Below are 20,832 nucleotides of genomic sequence, written 5' to 3' on the forward strand. Positions count from 1 at the left end.
TCTTTATACATTGCACAAGCAACCACAAGGCCATCTGATGGCAAAGGGCTTGAAACAATGATTTACATTATGATCCAAATGCATAAGAAGAATTCATGGTATGTGGTGTGTGAAATTGCATTTGAGGACAATACCATCTTACCACAGCGATGAGGATAGGCTCAAAGCCAAAATGTTCCAACTGGGTGACCCTGGAGTCATTTGGCTCCTTAAGAGGCCCTTGTGCTCTTTTTCAAGTTGGAACCCAGATCTGATGCATGGAATGGAAAAACAAAGTATAAAATTAAAACAAAGCACTTTTTGCACATTCTGAAGAATGGAGGGCATGAGCTTCTTGGAATGGTTTTTAATCTGACCTGCAGGCCATATCTGTTAAAATGGATAAAATAGATTTAATAGTAGAGGGCTGAGGGCAGTGGTGTTTGTATGCCTAACTCAATATCCTTAATTTAAATTCAAATTCCTGAGGATGAGCATCAGAACAGGTGATGGCTGATAGGATCTCCTTCCTTTTCTGCAGGGCATTTAGAAAGAACTACCACCTTGTATAGATCTTCCAGGACTATGGAGAGAGAAATCACAGTCAGCACATTTCCTTAAAACACATTGGGTGAGCTGATGTGAAAGAGCCCATGCTTTTAATTGCAGCACTCAAGAGGAAGAGGCAGGGGGATCTCTGTGAGTTCCAAGCTGCCCAGTGCTACACAATGAGATGCTTTCAAAAAAAGTTGGTGAAAATATAAGTAGAATCATCTAAAATTTTTATATAGAAAATTTATTTCACAGTAAATATATTCAGCATTTTATACATGTGTTTTGACATATAATTTATATATCATAATACCTAATAGTCATTTTATATGGCAACTCAGTTATTTCTGGTACATTTGAAGAATCATATAGACATCACTACCATTCCATCTTAAAGCATTTCCATCAGCTCAAAGAAATCTTATCCATACTCTCTCCCATTTCCATCTGTATGTAAGCCCTTTATTTTTCATTTTCATTTCCTGGACACTTCCTATGAATAAAAATATACAACAGATAATCCTCTGTATTGGTCACATTTTGATTAGCATATCTTTGAAATTTACCAAAGCCATAAAATGTATCCAGTGTTTATTTCCCTTATTGTTGATTATAATTCTGTTTTATGGATATGCATCATATAATTTTTGAAGTTAACAGGTCTTGGAGTCAAGCATGTATTATTGGATCTCTGTGAGGCCACTTTCTACTATCATGGTCTTGGGCAGTTCAACACCTCTGAGATTCTTTTTGCTCTTCAGTAGAACTAAATATCTATTTTCTTACCACCAATGTTGGCAGGAGAGATTCAACATCTTTGAATATCTGTTGGGCTTTTCAACTTATGTTTTATTGGACACATACTTTTATCTTCTCCATTATTTTCTTAGGAGTCACAACCTATAGCCAAAGAGCTAGATCTCACTGTCATGTATTTTCTCTGGACCTTTACTTTAAAAAGAAATTAAAATATATTTTGAACACTTTGGACATCTTTCAAATACAGTCCACGTACCCTCCTGGTGCCAATCTGCTGGAAATTGTTAATTGCTGGGTTCTCAGGTTTATAGGCTAAGTTCTTTCTTCATACTCAGTGTTTGTCTGACTGTTAAAAACACTTGAGCTTGGGACCTCTGGTCTATTTTAGTATCCCCTAACCTTAATTTCAACAACTGTTAGCTACCATCCCAGGGTTAATTCCAATTGGGATCTCTTAGTTTGATGTAAATATTTCCCTGATGTGGAAGACATCTGTCTCCTTGTAGCTTCCTTCCATTGGCTCGAGTTCAGCTTTCTGAAGCAATGCAGATCAGGACTGTTTTTCTGCTCTGGGGCAGCCCCTCATATGGTTGAAGACAGGGACCATCTGGGTGCCACAGAAAGAGGGTAAACACGTGGCACCAGTGTATGTGCTCTTCATAACCAAGAGATTCTTTGGCCAGATGTTCTGCTCAAACAAACTGTCCCTTGATTTGATTCTGAGTGTATTGGTGAAACTGAGGATATGTCCCAATCTTCTATATAAAAGAAAATGCTTAATAGTAAAGATGACCCATTACTCCCAAGTTATTTAAAGTGCATAAGCCAGGCTTTGGAAGCATTTTTAGTGATCTAATGAAAGTTTTGCAATCATAGTTTTAGTATTAAAAACTCTCCCTTTCTCTTCTCTCTCTCTCCTTTTTAATTTTAGAATTCTCAACTAAGCAACAAAAGCCTTAAAAAACAATAGTGATTCATGTATCCACAACAGAACAGCAGCAATGCACAAATTGTCTCTTCCTTCATGCTTTCTTCCAGAAAGGCATATTTCAACCATTGTGGTTTTTTCAACAAAAAGCTTTTTATCTTACCCACAAATGGGATCCTGCCATGGTGTTCCATGGCTTGCTTTGTTTCATATAATAATTAATTCATGGACATTTTTTTCTTTATCAGTAATTTACAGTTACCTCATTCTTTCATATTGACTCATGCCACCTAGATCATTTCATTTCATTGAATACCAGATTAGAAGAGACTACAAAATTCATCTCTTCTAATGAAGGAATTCTCTTTATAACATCTGTCAGAGCTTGAACTCTTCCAGCTGTTGGCTGCTTGAAGCTGGACTTCCCCTTTGTGAATGGCCGTTATTAGTTGAGGGACTTGCCAAATATTAAACTGGGATGGTCAGATTTTTCTGTTTTTTTTTTTTTTTTCCTAAATCTTCAGTGTCAGCTCTTAATAAAAATGAAAAATAAAATATTATTTTATCTTTACCTAATGATACTGCAACTCCTTGGTGCTTTTCCATGTGAGTTGGCATGAGAATCACTCCTCTTTCTAACTTTCCCTGTGTCATCTTCATGGCAGGTTGAAAGTATCTGAACACACCAAGTATTTATTCTTGATCCTCAGAACCGAAAGACTTTTTCCAGACGCACACTGAACAGAATAGACAGTGAATCACATTTCATTCGCAACTGGTATCCTTGGGGACACAGGATGGGAAGGGTTAGAAGTGTCAGGGACCAAGGATTGATGGTCAGTGCTTAGGCAGAATGGAAATGAAGTCCACTGTGTGTGTGAAAACAACCAGAACCTCCATCTCAAAAGAAGGCTGGGCTTTCTGCCTTAAATCAACATCAGAACCACTTTGTAGTTGGCAGTTTGATTACACCGACTCCTGCTGGGCAGACTGAATGGGGTAGAATGGCATTTCAAGCCTTTGGTGTGCAATGAAAGGATGGATAAAACCAGTTTTCGCAGGCAGCAACTAGTTTATAGCAGTCATTACATTCTCAAAGAAGCCAGTTATCAACATCCTTGATAACCTTGAATAAAGATTTACTATATATCACCTCCCTCTGTTCCCTACAATGAGATCACTAATGGGGGCTCTTTGTTCTTTTCCTTCCCAGAATCACCTCCCACCGAACCACCAACATTCCCTCCAACCATTCCGCCAGCAAAAGAAGGTAAGAGGACAGTGAGGATGGTGTGATTCTACAGTCAAGATTTCCATTGCTTTTGTTTGTTCAGCCAGTGAGAACCAGACTGCTGGAGAGATGGCTCAGCAGTAAAGAGCACTGACTGCCTTTTCAGAGGACCTGAGTTGGGTTCCCAGCACCTCCGTCAAGCAGCTCACAACCCTGTAACTCCAGCTCCATGGTGATCAAAGCCCCTGGCTTCCTTGGGTATTGCACTTACATATCCAAACTCACGTGTACAAATACACATCATTAAAAGAATAATAAAAATAAAAGTTTTAGAAGAAAACCAAGGTATTAATACAAAATATTTGTTGCCCTACATAGTGTAAGTGAAAAGCTAGTATATAATTTTGAATTCAAGGGGAATGGTCTCCAAATTTCCCCCTAAATGACTCTCCAGGTTCTATTCTTATCTCAACACCTGGAGCTGCCAAGGTAATTATTAGAGGTTAAGCCTCTAAACAATATAGTGCTCATTAATTTTTCATCCCATTAACAAAGCATTTATTACCTCTACTACTAATTTTCAAAGTTCTTATGTTAGGCGCAAGGAATGCCATAATAGTACCCGACTGCTACCTTTTGCTTACTTTCAGTATTATAAGAGAAATATGTACTAATGCAGATAGTAATGTCGCTGGTATGAGTGATAAATGAGAAGTTGGATTATGATAGCCCAGGAGTAAGAATAATTAATGCTGCAGTTGATTAGTGACTGATAAATGGGGGAAATTTCATCTGTCTCTGAACCAGCTTGAGAGATAAATAACAGAATAAATAATGCTCAGTGTCTAGAGTGGTCCAAGTCCATAATGTGTTTGGGGAACCATCAATGCTTTACTGAGACACACAGAAGACAGTAAAGAGAGCGGTGAAGGGGACTGTGTGCCAACATCAAGGATTTGTCCTTCAAAAATACAGTGCACAAGACGTTCCCTTAAGGTGAGGATGACCTAATAAAATCTCTGCTTAGGAAAGATAACTCTGGGCCAGGGAGACAGCTCAGTTGGTAAAGTTCTCACTGCATAAGCATGGAAGACCTGAGTTCGTACCCTACCGTCAACATAAAAGTTGGGTAAGATATATGTAACCTTGGGCAGATTGTTGGAGCTTCTGGCCCAGGCAGTTTAACAAAAATGGCAAGCTCAAGTTCCAGATTCAGTGAGATACCCTGTAGGAGAAATACCTGGCATCAACCTTAGGTCTCCGTTATGCATGCATATACATATACATATACATATACATGCATGAACATATGTATACACAAATGTTATGGTTCATAGTATTCACAGCTGGGTAAAAATGTGGATGGTTTTCCCCAGATGCAGCCTATGTGTGCCTTCTGGTCCTATGAAAGCTAGCCAGCAGGAAGGAAGCTTCCTCGCGGTACAGATATGATTTCCCCATAACCTGTGGCAAAGGGTGTGGTGTCCTTAGCAATAGGGTCTTACCATCTAGTTCTGGAGGGCAGCTGAGAGAAATAGGAATACCCTATATTGTTTTGGAAATATCTAGGATACGCTTGACCAACAGTTTGAGGAGAGGTATTCCACATCTGGCACTGGGTTTTTTATTTGAAAGCCTAGAATATAGAGTTCTTTTTTTAAATTACTGGATACTTATTAGACAAGTATTTAAAATTAGAAAAAAAGGCTTAAAGAAGAAAATTAAAAACACAATTTTGTATCCTAAATGTAATTTTTCATGCATGTTGATGAATTTTCTTTTATTCTAAACAAATGTATCATTAGTAAAATTTAAAATAAATTTTGCTTTCATTTTGAAGATGAAACTTAATGTTTGTTTCATCTTTCTTTGGAAACAGAGAACATGATTTCCTTTTTTGTTTATCATCAGGAGGCTTATTTAATCTTTTTCAACTCCAGAATCCGACTGTGAATCTATGAAATTGTGTAAGTTGCAGAGTTCACAAAAGCAAGCTTACCAGATCCCCATTGTCTTCGAGTGTAACCTCACTTGAAGACGATTTGTCTTACCCTATGAATAGCTAACAGGAGCAAAACAAATTACTATAATCATAACCAGGCTGTTGTTTCTAAGGGAGAAATGCCGATTATCTCCTAGAATGCTTGAATGCTACTGAGCTAAGATGAAATAATTGAGGTTACTGAAGAACAAATTGTGTGCATCATCAGCAAACACAGTTAATCTCAATGATTCACACTAACAGAGGGTTGCATCCTGAGAAACAGCTCAGAGGACTTTGAAAGGGGGCTTTCACTGGAGAAGGGCTTTTTGGTTATATTATTGTATGGCCTTTTTATTATGTTGGTATCCGTAGTAACTACTGCTGATGACTTCCTTCTCCTAGTATTATTGTAAGTTGTTTTGGCTGTGTCAATGGATGGTAAAAGGAGATAGGAAGGATTTTTGAGTAATGCAGTAATTAAAGTTTGCTTCTGCTTATTCACAGTGAATTGTAGATTTTTTTTTTAAAGACAGAGTCTCATGTAGCTTAGGCTGGCATCAAACTTGTCATTAGCCAAGAATGACCATGAACCTGTGAACCTCCTGCTCTACTTTACCAATGCCAGGTATATAGGCATGGGTCACCTTCTCAGTTTTATGCCATGCTAGGGATCAAACTGAAGGTTTTGAGCATGCTGGGTGGGCACTCTAGATATGGCACCACAGTCCCAACCCAAATTGTAGTTCATCTGATTCCATCATATCACACGTCTTCTTCCCGAGCTCGACTCCTCTGGTATTACTTCTGACTCACCAAGCAGATGATTGGGTGCATAGTGTGATTGCATAGACTTCTTCCCTGTTGGTGGCCATTAGGGAGTGCTTGCTGTTTGCTTCTGACTCCACATCGCATTCACCTCCATTTCTCCTATTCCTCATTTTCATTCTCTGTGGTGAGTGTTAGATTTATTCTCCTCCCTGTTCTCACATGTTCAGTAGAGGCTTTTCAGTCATAAATGGGCCTGGAAGTGAAATAGTGGGGGTAAAGTTTTAGGAGCATGGATGGTGATTCTTGAGAGTTCAAGCTTTCCCTTTTGGAAAGAGCTTTAGTTACCAGAAGGCATCTGCTACCTGTCCTCTGGCTTGATAAAGATGCTATTTTCTTCTTACCTCTGACTCAAAATGTATTCTTTGTCTCCAGTATGTAAAGCTGCCAAGGCAGACCTGGTATTCATGGTGGATGGATCTTGGAGTATTGGAGATGACAATTTCAATAAGATCATCAATTTTCTGTATAGCACTGTGGGAGCCCTGGACAAGATTGGTGCAGACGGAACTCAGGTAAGGTTAACCAGCCAATCATTACATTGTCCTATCAGGTAAGGTAAACCAGCTAGTCATTACACTATACTATGCATCTAGGATTTATTTCTTAGTCTCTTAATGTTTCCACTTGTCAGGGAATGTAATCAAAGAAATGTGATTATGGAATGCTAATCCTTATAGGCATGTCCAACCTGTTGCTAATGGATATATGCATCCAGGATTGCTATGCTATTGTAGATAATAGCCTCACACTGTAACTTCAAAAGGTTGGACATCCCTGCAAAAGCTATTAATATTAGCAAATTAAAGATGGTACAAAGGACATTAGGGAGTATTTATTTTATATTAAGGCAGAGTATTTCCTTTACACATACTGTTGTCCTGCCCTAAAGTACAAGGAAGTCTTGAAAATCAGAGGCCAGGCCATGGTTACACATTTCTTTTTATTTTTTCCTTTTTTGTTTTTCAACACAGGGTTTCTCTGTGTAGCCTTGGCTGTTCTAGAACTCCCTCTGTATACCAGGTCAGCGTCGAACTCACAGAGATTCACCTGCATCTGCCTCCCAAGTGCTGGGATTAAAGGTGTGCACCACCACCGGCCGGAGGTCACACATTTTTGAGGATCATGCAGAATATGAAACTATTTAATTCATCCAACAGATATCCATAGTTCATTGTTCCAAAAAAAATAAATAAAACAATCAACTCAAAACTGTCCCATAGTGCCACAGGAATAGAAGTAAATTGTAGGAAATTAAGGTAGAAAGATCTGAGCAGCAATGAACAAGATCACAGATTTTGAAATAGAATGTACTTGGCTTCAGTTGTTTGCTTTTGATCTTGACCCTATTACTTGATTTCATGTGCCTCAGTTTCCTCCTTTGTACTGTGGGTGGAATCATAGTAGTTACTTTATATTTGTGTCATAGGAAACTCTTATAGACATTACAACCCTGACTCTGTGGCACATCCATTTACAAGATTTAAGTCAATTTTTACTTGTTAAATGAAGTGACAAAAGTATTATAACCATTAGAAAGAATTTTTTTAAATCCTAGTTCTTAATATGTATCTAGAACTTGAAACTTGGTTTGCCTTCAAATTTGATATGTAATCTTTATGAAAATTTAATGTAAGGGTTGGGTTAAGGAAGAAATGTAAATGATGGGTGATACTGTGCTACTGTGTTGTGTTTTCTGTGGAAAGTCCCTACCTGTGTAAAAGTGGATACACCCTCTCTCTCCAGGTGGCGATGGTTCAGTTCACTGATGACCCCAGAACAGAATTCAAACTCGATGCTTACAAAACCAAGGAGACACTTCTTGATGCAATCAGACACATTTCCTACAAAGGAGGAAATACTAAAACAGGTAAGACCTAAACAGACAAATGATGCCCAGTGAAAGCTCGCTGTAATCATTAGAAACTTCAGGATGACTTTTGTTAAGTGACTTGTTTGTTTGTTTTGGTGCTGTGTATGGAATCCAGGGCCTTACATGTACCTCACAGGTATTTTCCCCTTGTGTGGCTGCCTCAGCTCCCAGGACACAATAATTTCTCACGGATGTAACATCTCTGTCCTGCCCTTTTCTGTCTGTGAAAGCATGCAGAGGAGTGAAACAGAACTGTTGATTCTTTGTTTCAGGGAAAGCTATCAAGCATGTTCGCGATACCTTATTCACTGTAGAGTCAGGCACGAGGAGAGGCATCCCGAAAGTCATTGTTGTTATAACTGATGGGCGATCACAAGATGACGTCAACAAAATCTCCAGGGAGATGCAGGCCGATGGTAAGGTTCCCTTATGTGCACCATCATGGCTACTGAGAACAATGTTGGCACCAAGCACACATTCCTGTCAGCTTAATTAAATATCCCCCAGTGGATGTGGATTTTAAAAATTGCATACATTCATAATTCTGTGATTATATGTTTTTATTAGAGACAAATATATGATTTGTTGTAGCAGGGTTTCCTGTGTAAGGAACACCAGCAATGATGTACAATAATTGAGAGGCCCACTCTAAAGGGTCAGGGGGAGGAAGATGCCCATAGAAACTGCCCTGTCTCCTGATCTATAAAATAAAGATTCTCTCAGGACGGCTGTGAAGATTCAACTATATGAAATATGTATAATGATTTGTGTTCATTGTGAACTTGACAACATCTAGACTCAACTGGGAAGGAAGTCTCAATGAGAGAATGTGGAGATCAGGTTGGCATGTGGGCATGCCTGTTGAGGGGTTTTCTTTCTTAGATTAATGGAGGTGGGAAGGTACATGCTGCATATGGGTGATGCCATTTCATGGGCTGAGCCCTAATCTGAAAGAGGAGAGGGTGAGCTGAGCATTAGCTTGTATGTATTCTTTTTATTTTGTTTTGTTTGTTTGTTTTTCGAGACAGGGTTTCTCTGTGTAGCTTTGAGCCTTTCCTGAATCTCGCTCTGTAGACCAGGCTGGCCTCGAACTCACAGAGATCTGCCTGGCTCTGCCTCCCGAGTGCTGGGATTAAAGCCATGCGCCACCACCGCCCGGCTTGTGTGTATTCTTTATTCTCCATTCCTGATGATGGATGCTATGTGACCAGTTGCCTCATGCCCCTGTTGCTGTGACAACCCCTGCTGGGATGGACTGTGACCTGGCACTGTGAGCCAAAGCAAACCCCTTCTCCTTGAAGTTGCTTTTGTCAGGGTGTTTTGTCATAGGAAAAAAACTAAGATGACATGCTTAGCATGTTTTTACATGGTGACACAGTTTAGGCTGCTAGGCCTTAAGTTGTGCTTCAGAAGGGGGAAAAGAAACCATTACTGTTTAAATAGCACCTCATGTCACAGATGTCAAAGTAACTATTAAGAATATGCAACTGTGAATATGTTATTCAAATGAGAACCATTTCTGGCTTATGCACCAACTGGGGCTTTAGTTTTGTTGAGTTTATTTTGAAATGGAAAATTTCTTTAGGGTATGATGGAGTAATTCTCACATAACATAATATGCACATGAAAAATTCTGAAGAATGGTAAGAAATGAATTAGCCAATCCTACAGGGCTACCTAAATGAGTACATTTTAAACATCTGGGCATTGAGCATCTTGCATTGTTTGTATTTTGTGAAGCTTAAGTAATCGGATGCCTGCTGTGTGTTGTTATAGGATACAACATCTTTGCCATTGGTGTGGCCGACGCCGATTACTCAGAGTTGGTTCAGATTGGCAGCAAACCCAGCTCACGACACGTCTTCTTTGTGGATGACTTTGATGCCTTCAAGAAAATTGAGGATGAATTGATTACTTTTGTCTGCGAAACTGCATCAGCAAGTTAGTTCTTCAGAACTTGCATTCCTGAGTATTGTTTAAAACCTGAAATATTGAATACTGGTTAAGTACAGAGTCCCATCTAGAACTGAGGAAGAACTATTGATTCCCAGGGGTATTTATTATGCAGGTGTTAAGTCCTATGGTTTTGAGCATATGAGGTAAACGTCTTCTCTCCTCCCTTTAGAGTTTAGGTTGATGAAGATCATCCCAAGTTGATGACAATTTGTGTTAAACACAGAAGTGTGAGACAGGATGATGGCACCAAAGTTGAGACCAGCTTGGAATGCTTAGTAACAGACAAAGTTACATAGGAAGACCCTGTCTTAAAACAAAATAAAACAAACCAAAAATAAACAAATGTAGGAAAGAGTTTTCAAAGATGTCTTAATCAAAACATCTCTCAACTTGGGCTTCCAAGTAACAACTGTTGATTTAATGGATCCAGGAGAGTGGTTGGAAGCTATGGCCCTTTAGTTCTAGATGGGACATTAGATAACCACAGCCACACGTCTTAGAGTTACTGCACAGTTCAGGTGTGGGAAGATTAGGGAAGGTTGTGTTAAGTGCCTGTGCCCACAACAGAGAAACCATATATTTGGAAGATACATAGCTGGGCTTTTACATTGCTTGCCTTGTTTTTCAGCCTGCCCAATGGTGCACAAGGATGGAGTCGATCTTGCAGGTATGCGTTGTCACAGTTTTTCCGTTTTCTTTTATTGAAATACATTTTTTTCATATGATATATTCTGATTATGGTTTCTCATCCCCCAACTCCATGAGATCCTCCCTCCTCCCCTCCCATCCAAAATCCACACTATTTTTGTCTCTTGTCAGAAAACAAATAGGCATCTAAAGAATGATAATAAAATAAGATATAACAAAAACAAAGAAATAAGGACAAATAGGACAAAACAAGCAAACAAACATGAGAAAAAGAGCCAAAGAAAAAGCACAAGAAACGTATGCAGATGCAGAGACACATATGTTAGCACACACAGGAATCCCATCAAAACAGAAGCCTTAATGTGTAGGCAAAGGACTTGCACGGTGTTTCACCCCGACAAGGCATTATGAGATGAAGAACCTCCAGTGATGTCTTTGAGTTAGTTTTGTGTTATCGTCTACTGTTGAACACTGGGTCTGGCTTTCGGAGTGTCCCCAGTGAGACTCCTTTGGAGAAAGTGAATTTTTCACTTGCGAGTAGTTATAAATTAGAGAGAGCTTCTGGGTTAGGGATAGAGGCTTGTGTCCACTTCTCTTAGTGCTGGGACCTCATCTGGTGAAGACCCGTATGGGCCTTGTGTTTGGTGCCACAGTCTCTGTGAGTTCATATGTGTCTTAGTCCTCCTGTGTTTAGAAGGTCTTGTTTCCTTGATCTCCTCCAATCCCTCTGGCTCTTAGAATCTCTCCTCCTCCTTTCCTACAGGGTTCCTTGAGGTATTTGATAGAGATATCCCATTTAGGACTGCGTTCTAAGGTCTCTCACCTTCTGTACATTATCTGGCTGTGGGTCTCTGTATCTATTCCCATCTACTTTAAAAGAAAGCTTCACTGGTAATGGCTGAGCAAGGTATGGGTCTATGAGTATAGCAGAATGTTGTTAGGAGTCATTTTATGTATGTATTCCTTTAGCAGAGCAGTAGTATTTTGTTTTCTCCTAAGTCCCTGACCTTTCTAGTTTCAGATTCTTGACTACCCAAGTAATATCAGGTAGTAAGTCTTAAATCCAATCACATTGGTTGGTTACTCCCACAAGCCTTGCACCACTGTTGCACTAATGCATCTTTCAGGCAGGTCATCCCTGCAGACCTAAGGTTTTGTAGCTGGGTTGGTGTTTACCTTTTTTCTTTGGTAGCATGCAAAGTGTGTTCCATGAATATTGGCCCAGAGGAGTGAAGGCTATAGGTAGGCATTAGCTCCATGTTCAGTGATCTGTGTAGGTGTTGTCTTCAACAATACGGCCTTGACAATAGTCTAGGTTGTTTTGGAGTTTTCCATGGGGCCTCTTTGTCTGACAACTCAATTACATGCAACCCTTTCCTGATACTGGAAGCTTTATTCAGTGATAAGACATGCCCAGTTGGGACTCCATCTTCCTTGTTATTTAGTGATATTTAGATCACCTTCATACACATAGATATTTTAGAAAGCTTCTACTGCACTAAGTTTCCACATGACTCCTCAAAGGCCCTTACTTTTAGCTGTTCTTCTCCATATTCATTCCCTTCCTCCCTTCTTCCCTCCTCGTCCCCATTCAATCCTCCCATTTCTGTCCTCCTTCTCATCCATTAACTATCTTATTTTCCCTTCTTAGGGAGATCCATTTCTATCCCACAGCCCCTTGCTCTATACCTAACCTCTGTTGTTAGGAGGATTGTAAGAAGGGACGAAGTCAAAGTATCTTTATTTGTAGATGATATCATTGCATATGTAAGTGACCCAAAAAAATTCCACCAGGAAACTCCTGCAGCTGATAAACACTTTTATCAAAGTAGTTGGATACAAAATTAACTAAAGAATCAGTAGCCTTCCTCTAGACAAACGACAAATGTACTAAGAAAGAAATCAGGGGAAAAACACCTTTCACAATACCTATAAAAGTATCTTGGGGTAACTCTGGTCAAGCAAGTGAAGATTTTTTTATAAGTTAAAAATTCGAAGGCATTGCAAAATGAAACTAAAGAAGATATCAAGAGATGGAATGATCTTCCATGCTCATGGATCAGTAGGATTAATATCGTAAAAATGGCCATACTACCAAAAGCAATTTATAAATTCAACCCAATCCTCATCATTATCACATTTTAAATACAAGCATCGATTAATGGCTGGAGAGATGGCTTAGAGGTTAAGAGCACTGACTGCTCTTCCAGAGGTCCTGAGTTCAATTCCCAGAAACCATATGGTGGCTCACAACCATCTGTAATAAGGTCTGGTGCCCTCTTCTGGTCATATATGCTGTATACATAATAACAAACAAACAAACAAAAACATCGATTAATACTTGTTTGGGGTCCAGCTGTCAGTGTTTAAATATTTAGTAGAAAATTAAAAATAATTTAATTTCATGTTTGTTCTTTTCTTCTCTCTCATCACCTTAGGATTTAAGATGATGGAAATGTTTGGTTTGGTTGAAAAGGATTTTTCTGCAGTAGAAGGAGTTTCTATGGAACCTGGCACCTTCAATTTGTTCCCGTGTTATCAAATCCACAAAGATGCCCTGGTTTCCCAGCCAACCAAGTATGTTTTTCTTGCAAGATGCTAAAGTTAATCACATATTTATTATATCTCAACATAAAAATCATGTCAATTTGTAATAGTTTGTGGTAAGTTTTTCTGTGATGGTTAGAGCAAATGAGGTTTATATATTTTTATTTAACAACAATTCTGGGGCTGAAAACATGGCTCAGCTAGCAGTGAAGAGCACTAGCTGCTCTTCCAGAGGACCTGGGTTCAACTTCTAGCAACACTTAACAGATCACAACCATCTGTAACTCCACTTCCAGGGGATCTGGTAACCTCTTCTGGCACCTCTGGGCAATAGGCATGTACCTGTTGCACAGACTTACATGCAGACAAAACATCCATACATGGAACATAAAATTTTTGAAAAATTAACATTAAGACATCAGCCCCATCCATTAGTGTTGGGTGAAGTTTAGTATAGTTTCATCTGTGAAAACATGTAAAAAAAATAATGGATGTGTACATAGTAATACAGTGGACCATGTGTTTTTAAAATCCTGATGTATGCTAAGTCTCAAGCCTCTAAACAACTCTGAAACACTAAAGAAAAACTCAGAAAATGACTTGAGGTAAAATCCACAGATAGGGACAGGGAGATGATTCAGCTGATAAATGTGTTTGTTATGCAAGCCTAATGAGCTGAGTTGAAATACTTGGAACCTATGTGAAAAAAAACAAAAAGGATACAGTAGTGTATGTCTGTAATCCAAGCACTCCCAAAGTGAATTGGAAGGAGGAAACAGGGGAAACTTCCCAAAGCTGGAGAGAAGGACAGCCTAAAACAGTGATCTAACGGGGATTCATGGCGATCTCCTTTTGTTTTTTTCAAAGCTTCTATATTGAAAATATATTACTTATGGTCACAGGATGACTTTTTCAAGAAAGATACAATTAAGGTATTATTTTATTCCATCATCAGGTATCTGCATCCAGAAGGACTGCCTTCTGACTATACAATGACTTTCCTGTTCCGGATTCTTCCTGACACTCCACAGGAGCCATTTGCTCTTTGGGAGATTTTAAATAAAAATTCTGACCCACTGGTTGGCATTATTTTAGACAGTAAGTATATTTATGTGCATAGCATTTGCTATATACATGATAATGCATGTGGCATACCATCTTGCCATTTCGTATTGCAACATAACTTATGTGGTATATACAATAAGTGTATATACAATAATCAATGGATTATGAAATCATTGATTCATTCACTTGATAACCAATTCTTTCAAGAAATGTTCATTGAACTCCTGCTTTGTGCCAGCATTAGATTCAGATGGATGGTAAAGCAAGGTGAAGCAAGACAAGCAGTTTCTACTAGAGAGTGAAGACTACAGGCACAGCAGAATTAGGGGGGCAGGGTTGCTTGGAGAGGTGGGATTAGAGGTTCATTGATTATACATAGATACAATAAATACATATGCCTATTTGATATTCCATAGAGGATGTCAATTTGTCAGCATTGTATTTGGAAAGAATTCTGGGATAGATATAAATTTGTAAGTTGTGTATGTGCTACCAAATCCTATCCTTAAGAAAGTGAAGAGAATCACAAGTGTTCAGATGTTGGGAATCTACAATGCTGGGGGCTGGAAACCAAGAAGGAGCCAGCCAGGGAAACTTTCTCCTGTCCTGCTTGGAAGTGTGGCACATGATGCACAGTTCTTGATTTATGTCATGGAGTTTAGTGAGTCCCATAATTAAAATGAAGCTGTGAAAGGTATTTCTACTTAACTGACTCAAACATTTAGGTAAGAAGATTAGTTTGGTCTTATTTCCAAGTCATGGAAAATGTATGGGAGTCAATCAACAATCACACATAGTATAGGGGAAATCCTTTTGCATTGATAATGAAACTAAGGAGCATCTACAGACTGAAAGGGATTAAATCATTAACTCCATATGCACTCTGGGTTTAAAAATAATAAAATCTTTTTTTCTCCTTTTTTATTTATTGTATTTGTGTTTTAATTTTACACATCAGCCATGCATTCCCCTCTCCTCCCCCTTCCTGCCCCATCCCTACCTTCCCTCTAGCCCCTCCCAAGAAATCTTAAAATGACTAAAATGAATTTGATCCTTTTCCTAGTTAACTTTAACAGTCAATTTGACATAGCATAGAGTCACATAGGAAGGGAATCTCAAAAAAGGGACTTCCCAGATTGGATTGGCCTGTAGGGGAGCATCTTGACTGTTAATTGATATAGGAAGGTCCAGCCCACTGTGGGTGGCACCTTGCCTAGGCAGATGGTCCTGTGCTATATAAGAAGGATAGGTAAGCATGTGTCTGCTAACAAATCACCAAGCGGCATCTTCCACAGTTCCTGCTGTGTCTTTTTGGTTGTGTGGAATAGCAGACAGGCTTGGCTGTAGGTTCTTGCCTTGAGTTTAATGATGGACTGTAAGCTTAAATAAACTCTTTCTTCCCCTAGATTGCTTTTGGTCAGAATGTTCACTTAAAAGTAAAGTGAAAATTAAATTTTAGTGTAACAAAGCACTGTTTTTTAAATAATGAAAATTCATTGTAAGACAAAAGATTAGGAAGCCTATGTTTGTCTTTCATAACCAAGGAGACATCAGTGTGGTAGAGCATCATGTCCTGGAAAGTTGTAGTGGGCTAGGAAGACAATGTGCCTAGTTTTCCTTTCCTAATATTTATTTTTAATGTCCTCTCTCATTATCTTCTTTTACTCTAAGCTTTGATGACCTCTCTCAAGAGATGATGTGGATAAGAGTTTAGGTAGAGAGGTGTAAGGGAAGGGGACATGTAGGTTCCTGGTCTCTTCATTGTCACATGTCATTAAGTCGAGTACTTTCGCCCTGAAAACCTGTAACAATCTGAGGAGTGTTCAGTGACTCATCCCCTCATTTTGTTTTAGACATGGTTTCAAAATGATGGATTCATTGTTTTCTGACAAGCAGAATTTTAGAAAAAATGTTATTCACCAATTTAAGTTATTTCTGAAATATTTTGCCTTTTCTTTATTTGACTAGATGGTGGGAAAACTCTAACTTACTTCAACTATGACTATACTGGAGATTTTCAGACTGTCACTTTTGAAGGACCGGACATCAGAAAAATGTTCTATGGAAGCTTTCACAAGGTTAGTGAGGGTCTCTGTGTAATGTACTGATTAATTCCATTTCCTGTTAGGAGGAGGAACAGAGATATGTGTGTGTAATTGTTTTTGTTTATTTGTTTGTTTGTTTTGCTCTGGCTTTTGAGACAGAGTCTCTCTACATAGCCCTGGCTGTCCTGGAACTCAAACACTAAGATCCACCAGCCTCTGCCTCCTAATCTTCCTTATCTTCCTGGGATTAAAGGAATGCTCCACTATGCCCAGCTTAGAAATATATTTCTTAAAATTCATGGAGCTTTGGATTTCAGAATTTAACTGTAGTAAGAATTACTTCCATCAGGACTTGATAATGACACTCAAGGTTCTGAGTTGAGACACTGAAATGTGCATTCATTGCAGGCACTCCAGGAGACATTGACAGATTTGGTCCAGGGTCCCCCTTTGAGGAGGAAATTCTGCATTACTAATTAGCCAGTGCCCATTTGCTGCATTATGTGTAATGTAGTAAAGATTGCTGGCTGTGTTGGTGACATAACTTAGTGGGTAAATGCACTTAGCACCAGCTATTACAGGCAGAATGACCTGATTTTGATCCCTGCAATCCATGTGAAAGATGGAAGGAAAAAACCAACTCCACAGAGTTGTCTCTGACATTACACATATTATGGAACATGTACACACACACACACATACACACACACACACACACACACACACACACACACACACACACACTTAGAAAGGATTGCAGGTCTTCTTAGCCAATTGCAATTTTCTTTCTTTCTTTCTTTCTTTCTTTTTTTTTTTTGGTATCTTTACTGCATACTGTACAATTAAGAATGATTATATATGAAAACTTGTTTTTCATGTTTGATAGAATTACATACCTATCTTAAAAGTGTGTGGGGGTGGGGTGGGGAGATACAATGGAGGTTTACTAATTAAAAGTTCCATTGACAGCTCTTTGAATTTCATTAGAATCATGGTGTGATGCTTTTCCTGGTTGTGTAGAGTGTATTGCAAGGCCACCAGGGAAAACTGTAGGGGAGATGAAAAGCTTATCCATGTGTGTCGAAAGAGTCATTGTCATCACAACCTGTGGCTGAGGTATGGGCTTGTGTTCTCCCTTCAAGGGACTCTTCATGTGTCTTAGGCGGTGTAAGGCTTGATTTACCTTACCAGAACTCAAGGAGCTGGAAGTGCGGTTAATGATTGGCTTTACATGTATAAACTTTTAAATTAGTTAAAGCTGCATAATGAAATACTTCCCTCTAGCTTGTGTGTTAGTAAATATAATCGAGGAACAAAACAAAAGGAGAGGCCTACTGTGTGATGAACGGATGCAGCATATGACTATTGATGGAAGATGTCAATGAAAGTCCAATTCTCACAGACCAGATTTTATCTGTGCAAAGCATTACAATTGACTAAATATCCCCACTCTTCATGGATTATGAGTTAGCTCCATCTTTTACATTTTGGTTATAAAATACAGTCCCCAAGCCTTTTTCAAAATGTTAGTAATTATATAAGTGGAATAACCACTTGTATGTGTAACCAAAAAAGCAAAATATTTTTGAAAAATGTTTTAATGTCCTTTGTAAAGCAAAAATACTGTTTTAACATGAGAACAATCTGCCCGGAACTCATAGAAGTAAATTTCTACTCTTGTAAATGACAATGTTAGTAAGAAGCAAGTGATATGGTGGAATTTCCCCAGGCATGGTCTCTGAGTAATGGTTAGTTTCTTTTTGAGAGGAAAAATTTCTAATGGACTGCCCTGCTGACTGGAATTTCTTTTACCTTGATGTATCTTAAATAAAACATTAAATAAAAATAGGTAGGAATCCATGTGCTTTCATCTTTATACAACCTTGGGACAAAACAATATTGAACAAAATCTGGAAAGTTAAACTATCTTAACATAAAAGATGTTACATTATTGATGTTCTGAGTCTGCCCCTGATTTTAGCACGGTGTTAGCTGATCTAGCTCTTATAAGCTTGATTCACATTGCCTAATCCTCTTCATGGAGTTGCCATGGTTATCTTACTTAGGGCATGCAATCATTATTGGAGTATGGATTTTACTTTCATTTCACGAGTTTGCCACAAATAACTAGTATTTATGAAGCAAACAGTCCAAATCAAAATGTGGAGTGGGCACAGACATTTTTGTGTGTGAACTTGATTACAGTGTGGCTACCTGGTTTATCTACAATATACTTACCCTTGATGGTTACTTAGAGGATAGAAATATCTGCCCTTTCCAAATCCTCACAAAGAACCAGTGACTGCTGAAACAGTGTCCTCCATGTCTTGTGGTTTGAGAAAACGGCGTCAGACACTATGTAAGCTGAAGGGCTTCTTCTCACATGTGTTCCACACTTCCCTCCTGCTCCCTTAAGAACATGTCCTTCACTCTCCTGACTCCCTTGAGCTTCAGGGAGGTGAGGAAGAAGGGGGAAGGCAATGGGGGAAGGGAACAAATTAGAACTAACTATAATGACACATATAAAATTCTATAATAGCACACAATACTTTGTGGGCTGAAGCTTGTTGCTAATTAGTATTAACAATAAAAACCTGGAGTCAGACATTGAGGGTAAAAGCTGAAAGGTCAGAGAAGCAGACCAGCAGCCACTAGAAACTTCTTGCCTCTAGAAATCCTCAGATCCAATTGGGGGTGGCTGAGATACTGTCTCCACCTGCCTTATATCTCCACCTCCCTAGTGCTGGGATTAAAGGTGTGAGCCTCCCATGTTCTGGGATCAAAGGTGTGAGCCTCCCAAGTACTGGAATCAAAGGCATGAGAGCCCAAGTGCTGGGATTAAAGGTGTACACCACCACCGCCTGGCTCTGTTTCTCTTTTAGACTGGTTCAATCTCATGTAGCCCAGGGTAGCCTTGAACTCCTGATCTTCCTGCTTCTTCCTTCCAAGTGCCAGGATTAAAGGAGTGTGCCATCACTTCCTGTCCTCTGTCATTAACTAGTGGCCAGCTCTGCCCTCAGGTCTCCAGACAAGCTTTATTTGTCAGAACATAAACAAACTCTCACACAATAGAATGCTAACTTAAACACCAGTAAAAGTAAACTAAAATTTCTAGTAAAAAAAATGACTAATTTAAAGTCGTGTCATAGAGAGGTATTTTATAGAGCTTATTCTTGAATATTGAGCAGTCACAGAAAAGGTCTTAGCAAAGTACATAGAAACAGAATTCCCTCCCTTCTTGGTACTTTTTCATGATGAGTTATACAATTACACAAATTGGTTGACAGTTCTCCCCTCATAGGACTTCCTAAAACATCTTTTCTTTTACTTAGCTCCATGTTGTTATCAGCAAGACTTTGGCCAAAGTGGTTGTTGACTGCAAGGAAGTGGGCCAGAAGGCAATCAACGCATCGGCGAATATCACATCAGATGGTGTGGAAGTCCTGGGGAGAATGGTCAGATCAAGAGGACCCAATGGAAACTCTGCACCAGTAAGTAGATAAGGAAGTGAAGCTGTGTGTCTATTACAGGAAAAATCCATTTAATTAATATACAGTTAGCTGTTTTCAAGGGAGGGAATTTGGTAATGAGATGGATGGACAAACGGATGGATGGATTGATAAATAGATAGGCAGGCAGGGAGACAAATAGATGGTGACTCTTTAAACAAACCTGGATGTTCAAAGTAGAAGGCTGCTCGTATATGGTAAGGAGAATGCTTCAGGTACTAGGCTAGTTAATTATCTAAATGCACTTTAAGATTTGAAGATTATAATATTCAGGACTTAATTTGTGACGTAAGTGGTTTGTTGTTGGAATTCAAAACTCTACATGTACAAATGTATGCAAGAAAATACAAATCCATACAAAGTTTCTTAACATTATACCAGGGGAAGTGGCATTTGCCTCCGACTTGGGTTAGATTTGTATATTTTAAAACTGTTTTTGCTATCACTAGTATGAGGTTTATCCTTTAATTATTAGTCTTTGCTTATGTAAAAGTCTTTCTAAAATAATTTTTACATCATTAAATGAGATTTAAGTCTGGGAGACTTTCAATTGGCACAGAAATCACATTCTTTTCACTCACTACCCACAAAAAAGAATAGTGTATATAGAGTTAAGTTTTAACAGCATGCATTCACAGCTAATTAGTAGCACACTCTGATTTGAATCATTCTGGAACTAGTAACTTCTTTTTTAAAGAACTCTGACTATTCTTATCTATATTTCTTCTTTATATAACACCAGAAACTGCCAGAGAGTGTGAAAATACAGAATTACCAAACTAAGAATATGCTGGATCAACACATTCAAGGATGAATAGATGGACTCATTTAAGAGAGGTGGGGGTGGGAGGCTTGGGGTGGGACTCTAAGCCCAAATCACATAGTACTACTATGATTTTCTTAATTAGGCATGGTGTATCTAATATCCCTG

At 38.8% G+C, this 20,832-nt stretch overlaps 1 protein-coding gene across 2 annotated transcripts in view; it reads left to right on the top strand.

Annotated features, from left to right (window-relative positions):
* The window catches only part of Col14a1 (collagen type XIV alpha 1 chain), a 203,460-nt gene that overhangs the window by 118,731 nt on the left and 63,897 nt on the right, over window positions 1–20,832 (top strand). For both annotated transcript variants that reach the window (XM_036208869.1, XM_036208870.1), the window contains exons 25-34: window positions 3,432–3,488; window positions 6,634–6,773; window positions 8,005–8,128; window positions 8,404–8,547; window positions 9,908–10,072; window positions 10,716–10,754; window positions 13,174–13,312; window positions 14,238–14,380; window positions 16,316–16,425; window positions 19,725–19,883. In XM_036208869.1, coding sequence (XP_036064762.1) covers window positions 3,432–3,488; window positions 6,634–6,773; window positions 8,005–8,128; window positions 8,404–8,547; window positions 9,908–10,072; window positions 10,716–10,754; window positions 13,174–13,312; window positions 14,238–14,380; window positions 16,316–16,425; window positions 19,725–19,883 — 1,220 coding nt within the window. The remainder of the gene's footprint in view (window positions 1–3,431; window positions 3,489–6,633; window positions 6,774–8,004; window positions 8,129–8,403; window positions 8,548–9,907; window positions 10,073–10,715; window positions 10,755–13,173; window positions 13,313–14,237; window positions 14,381–16,315; window positions 16,426–19,724; window positions 19,884–20,832) is intronic.

Source organism: Onychomys torridus, chromosome 16, assembly GCF_903995425.1.
Source record: "Onychomys torridus chromosome 16, mOncTor1.1, whole genome shotgun sequence".
Classification (NCBI taxonomy): Eukaryota; Metazoa; Chordata; class Mammalia; order Rodentia; family Cricetidae; genus Onychomys; species Onychomys torridus.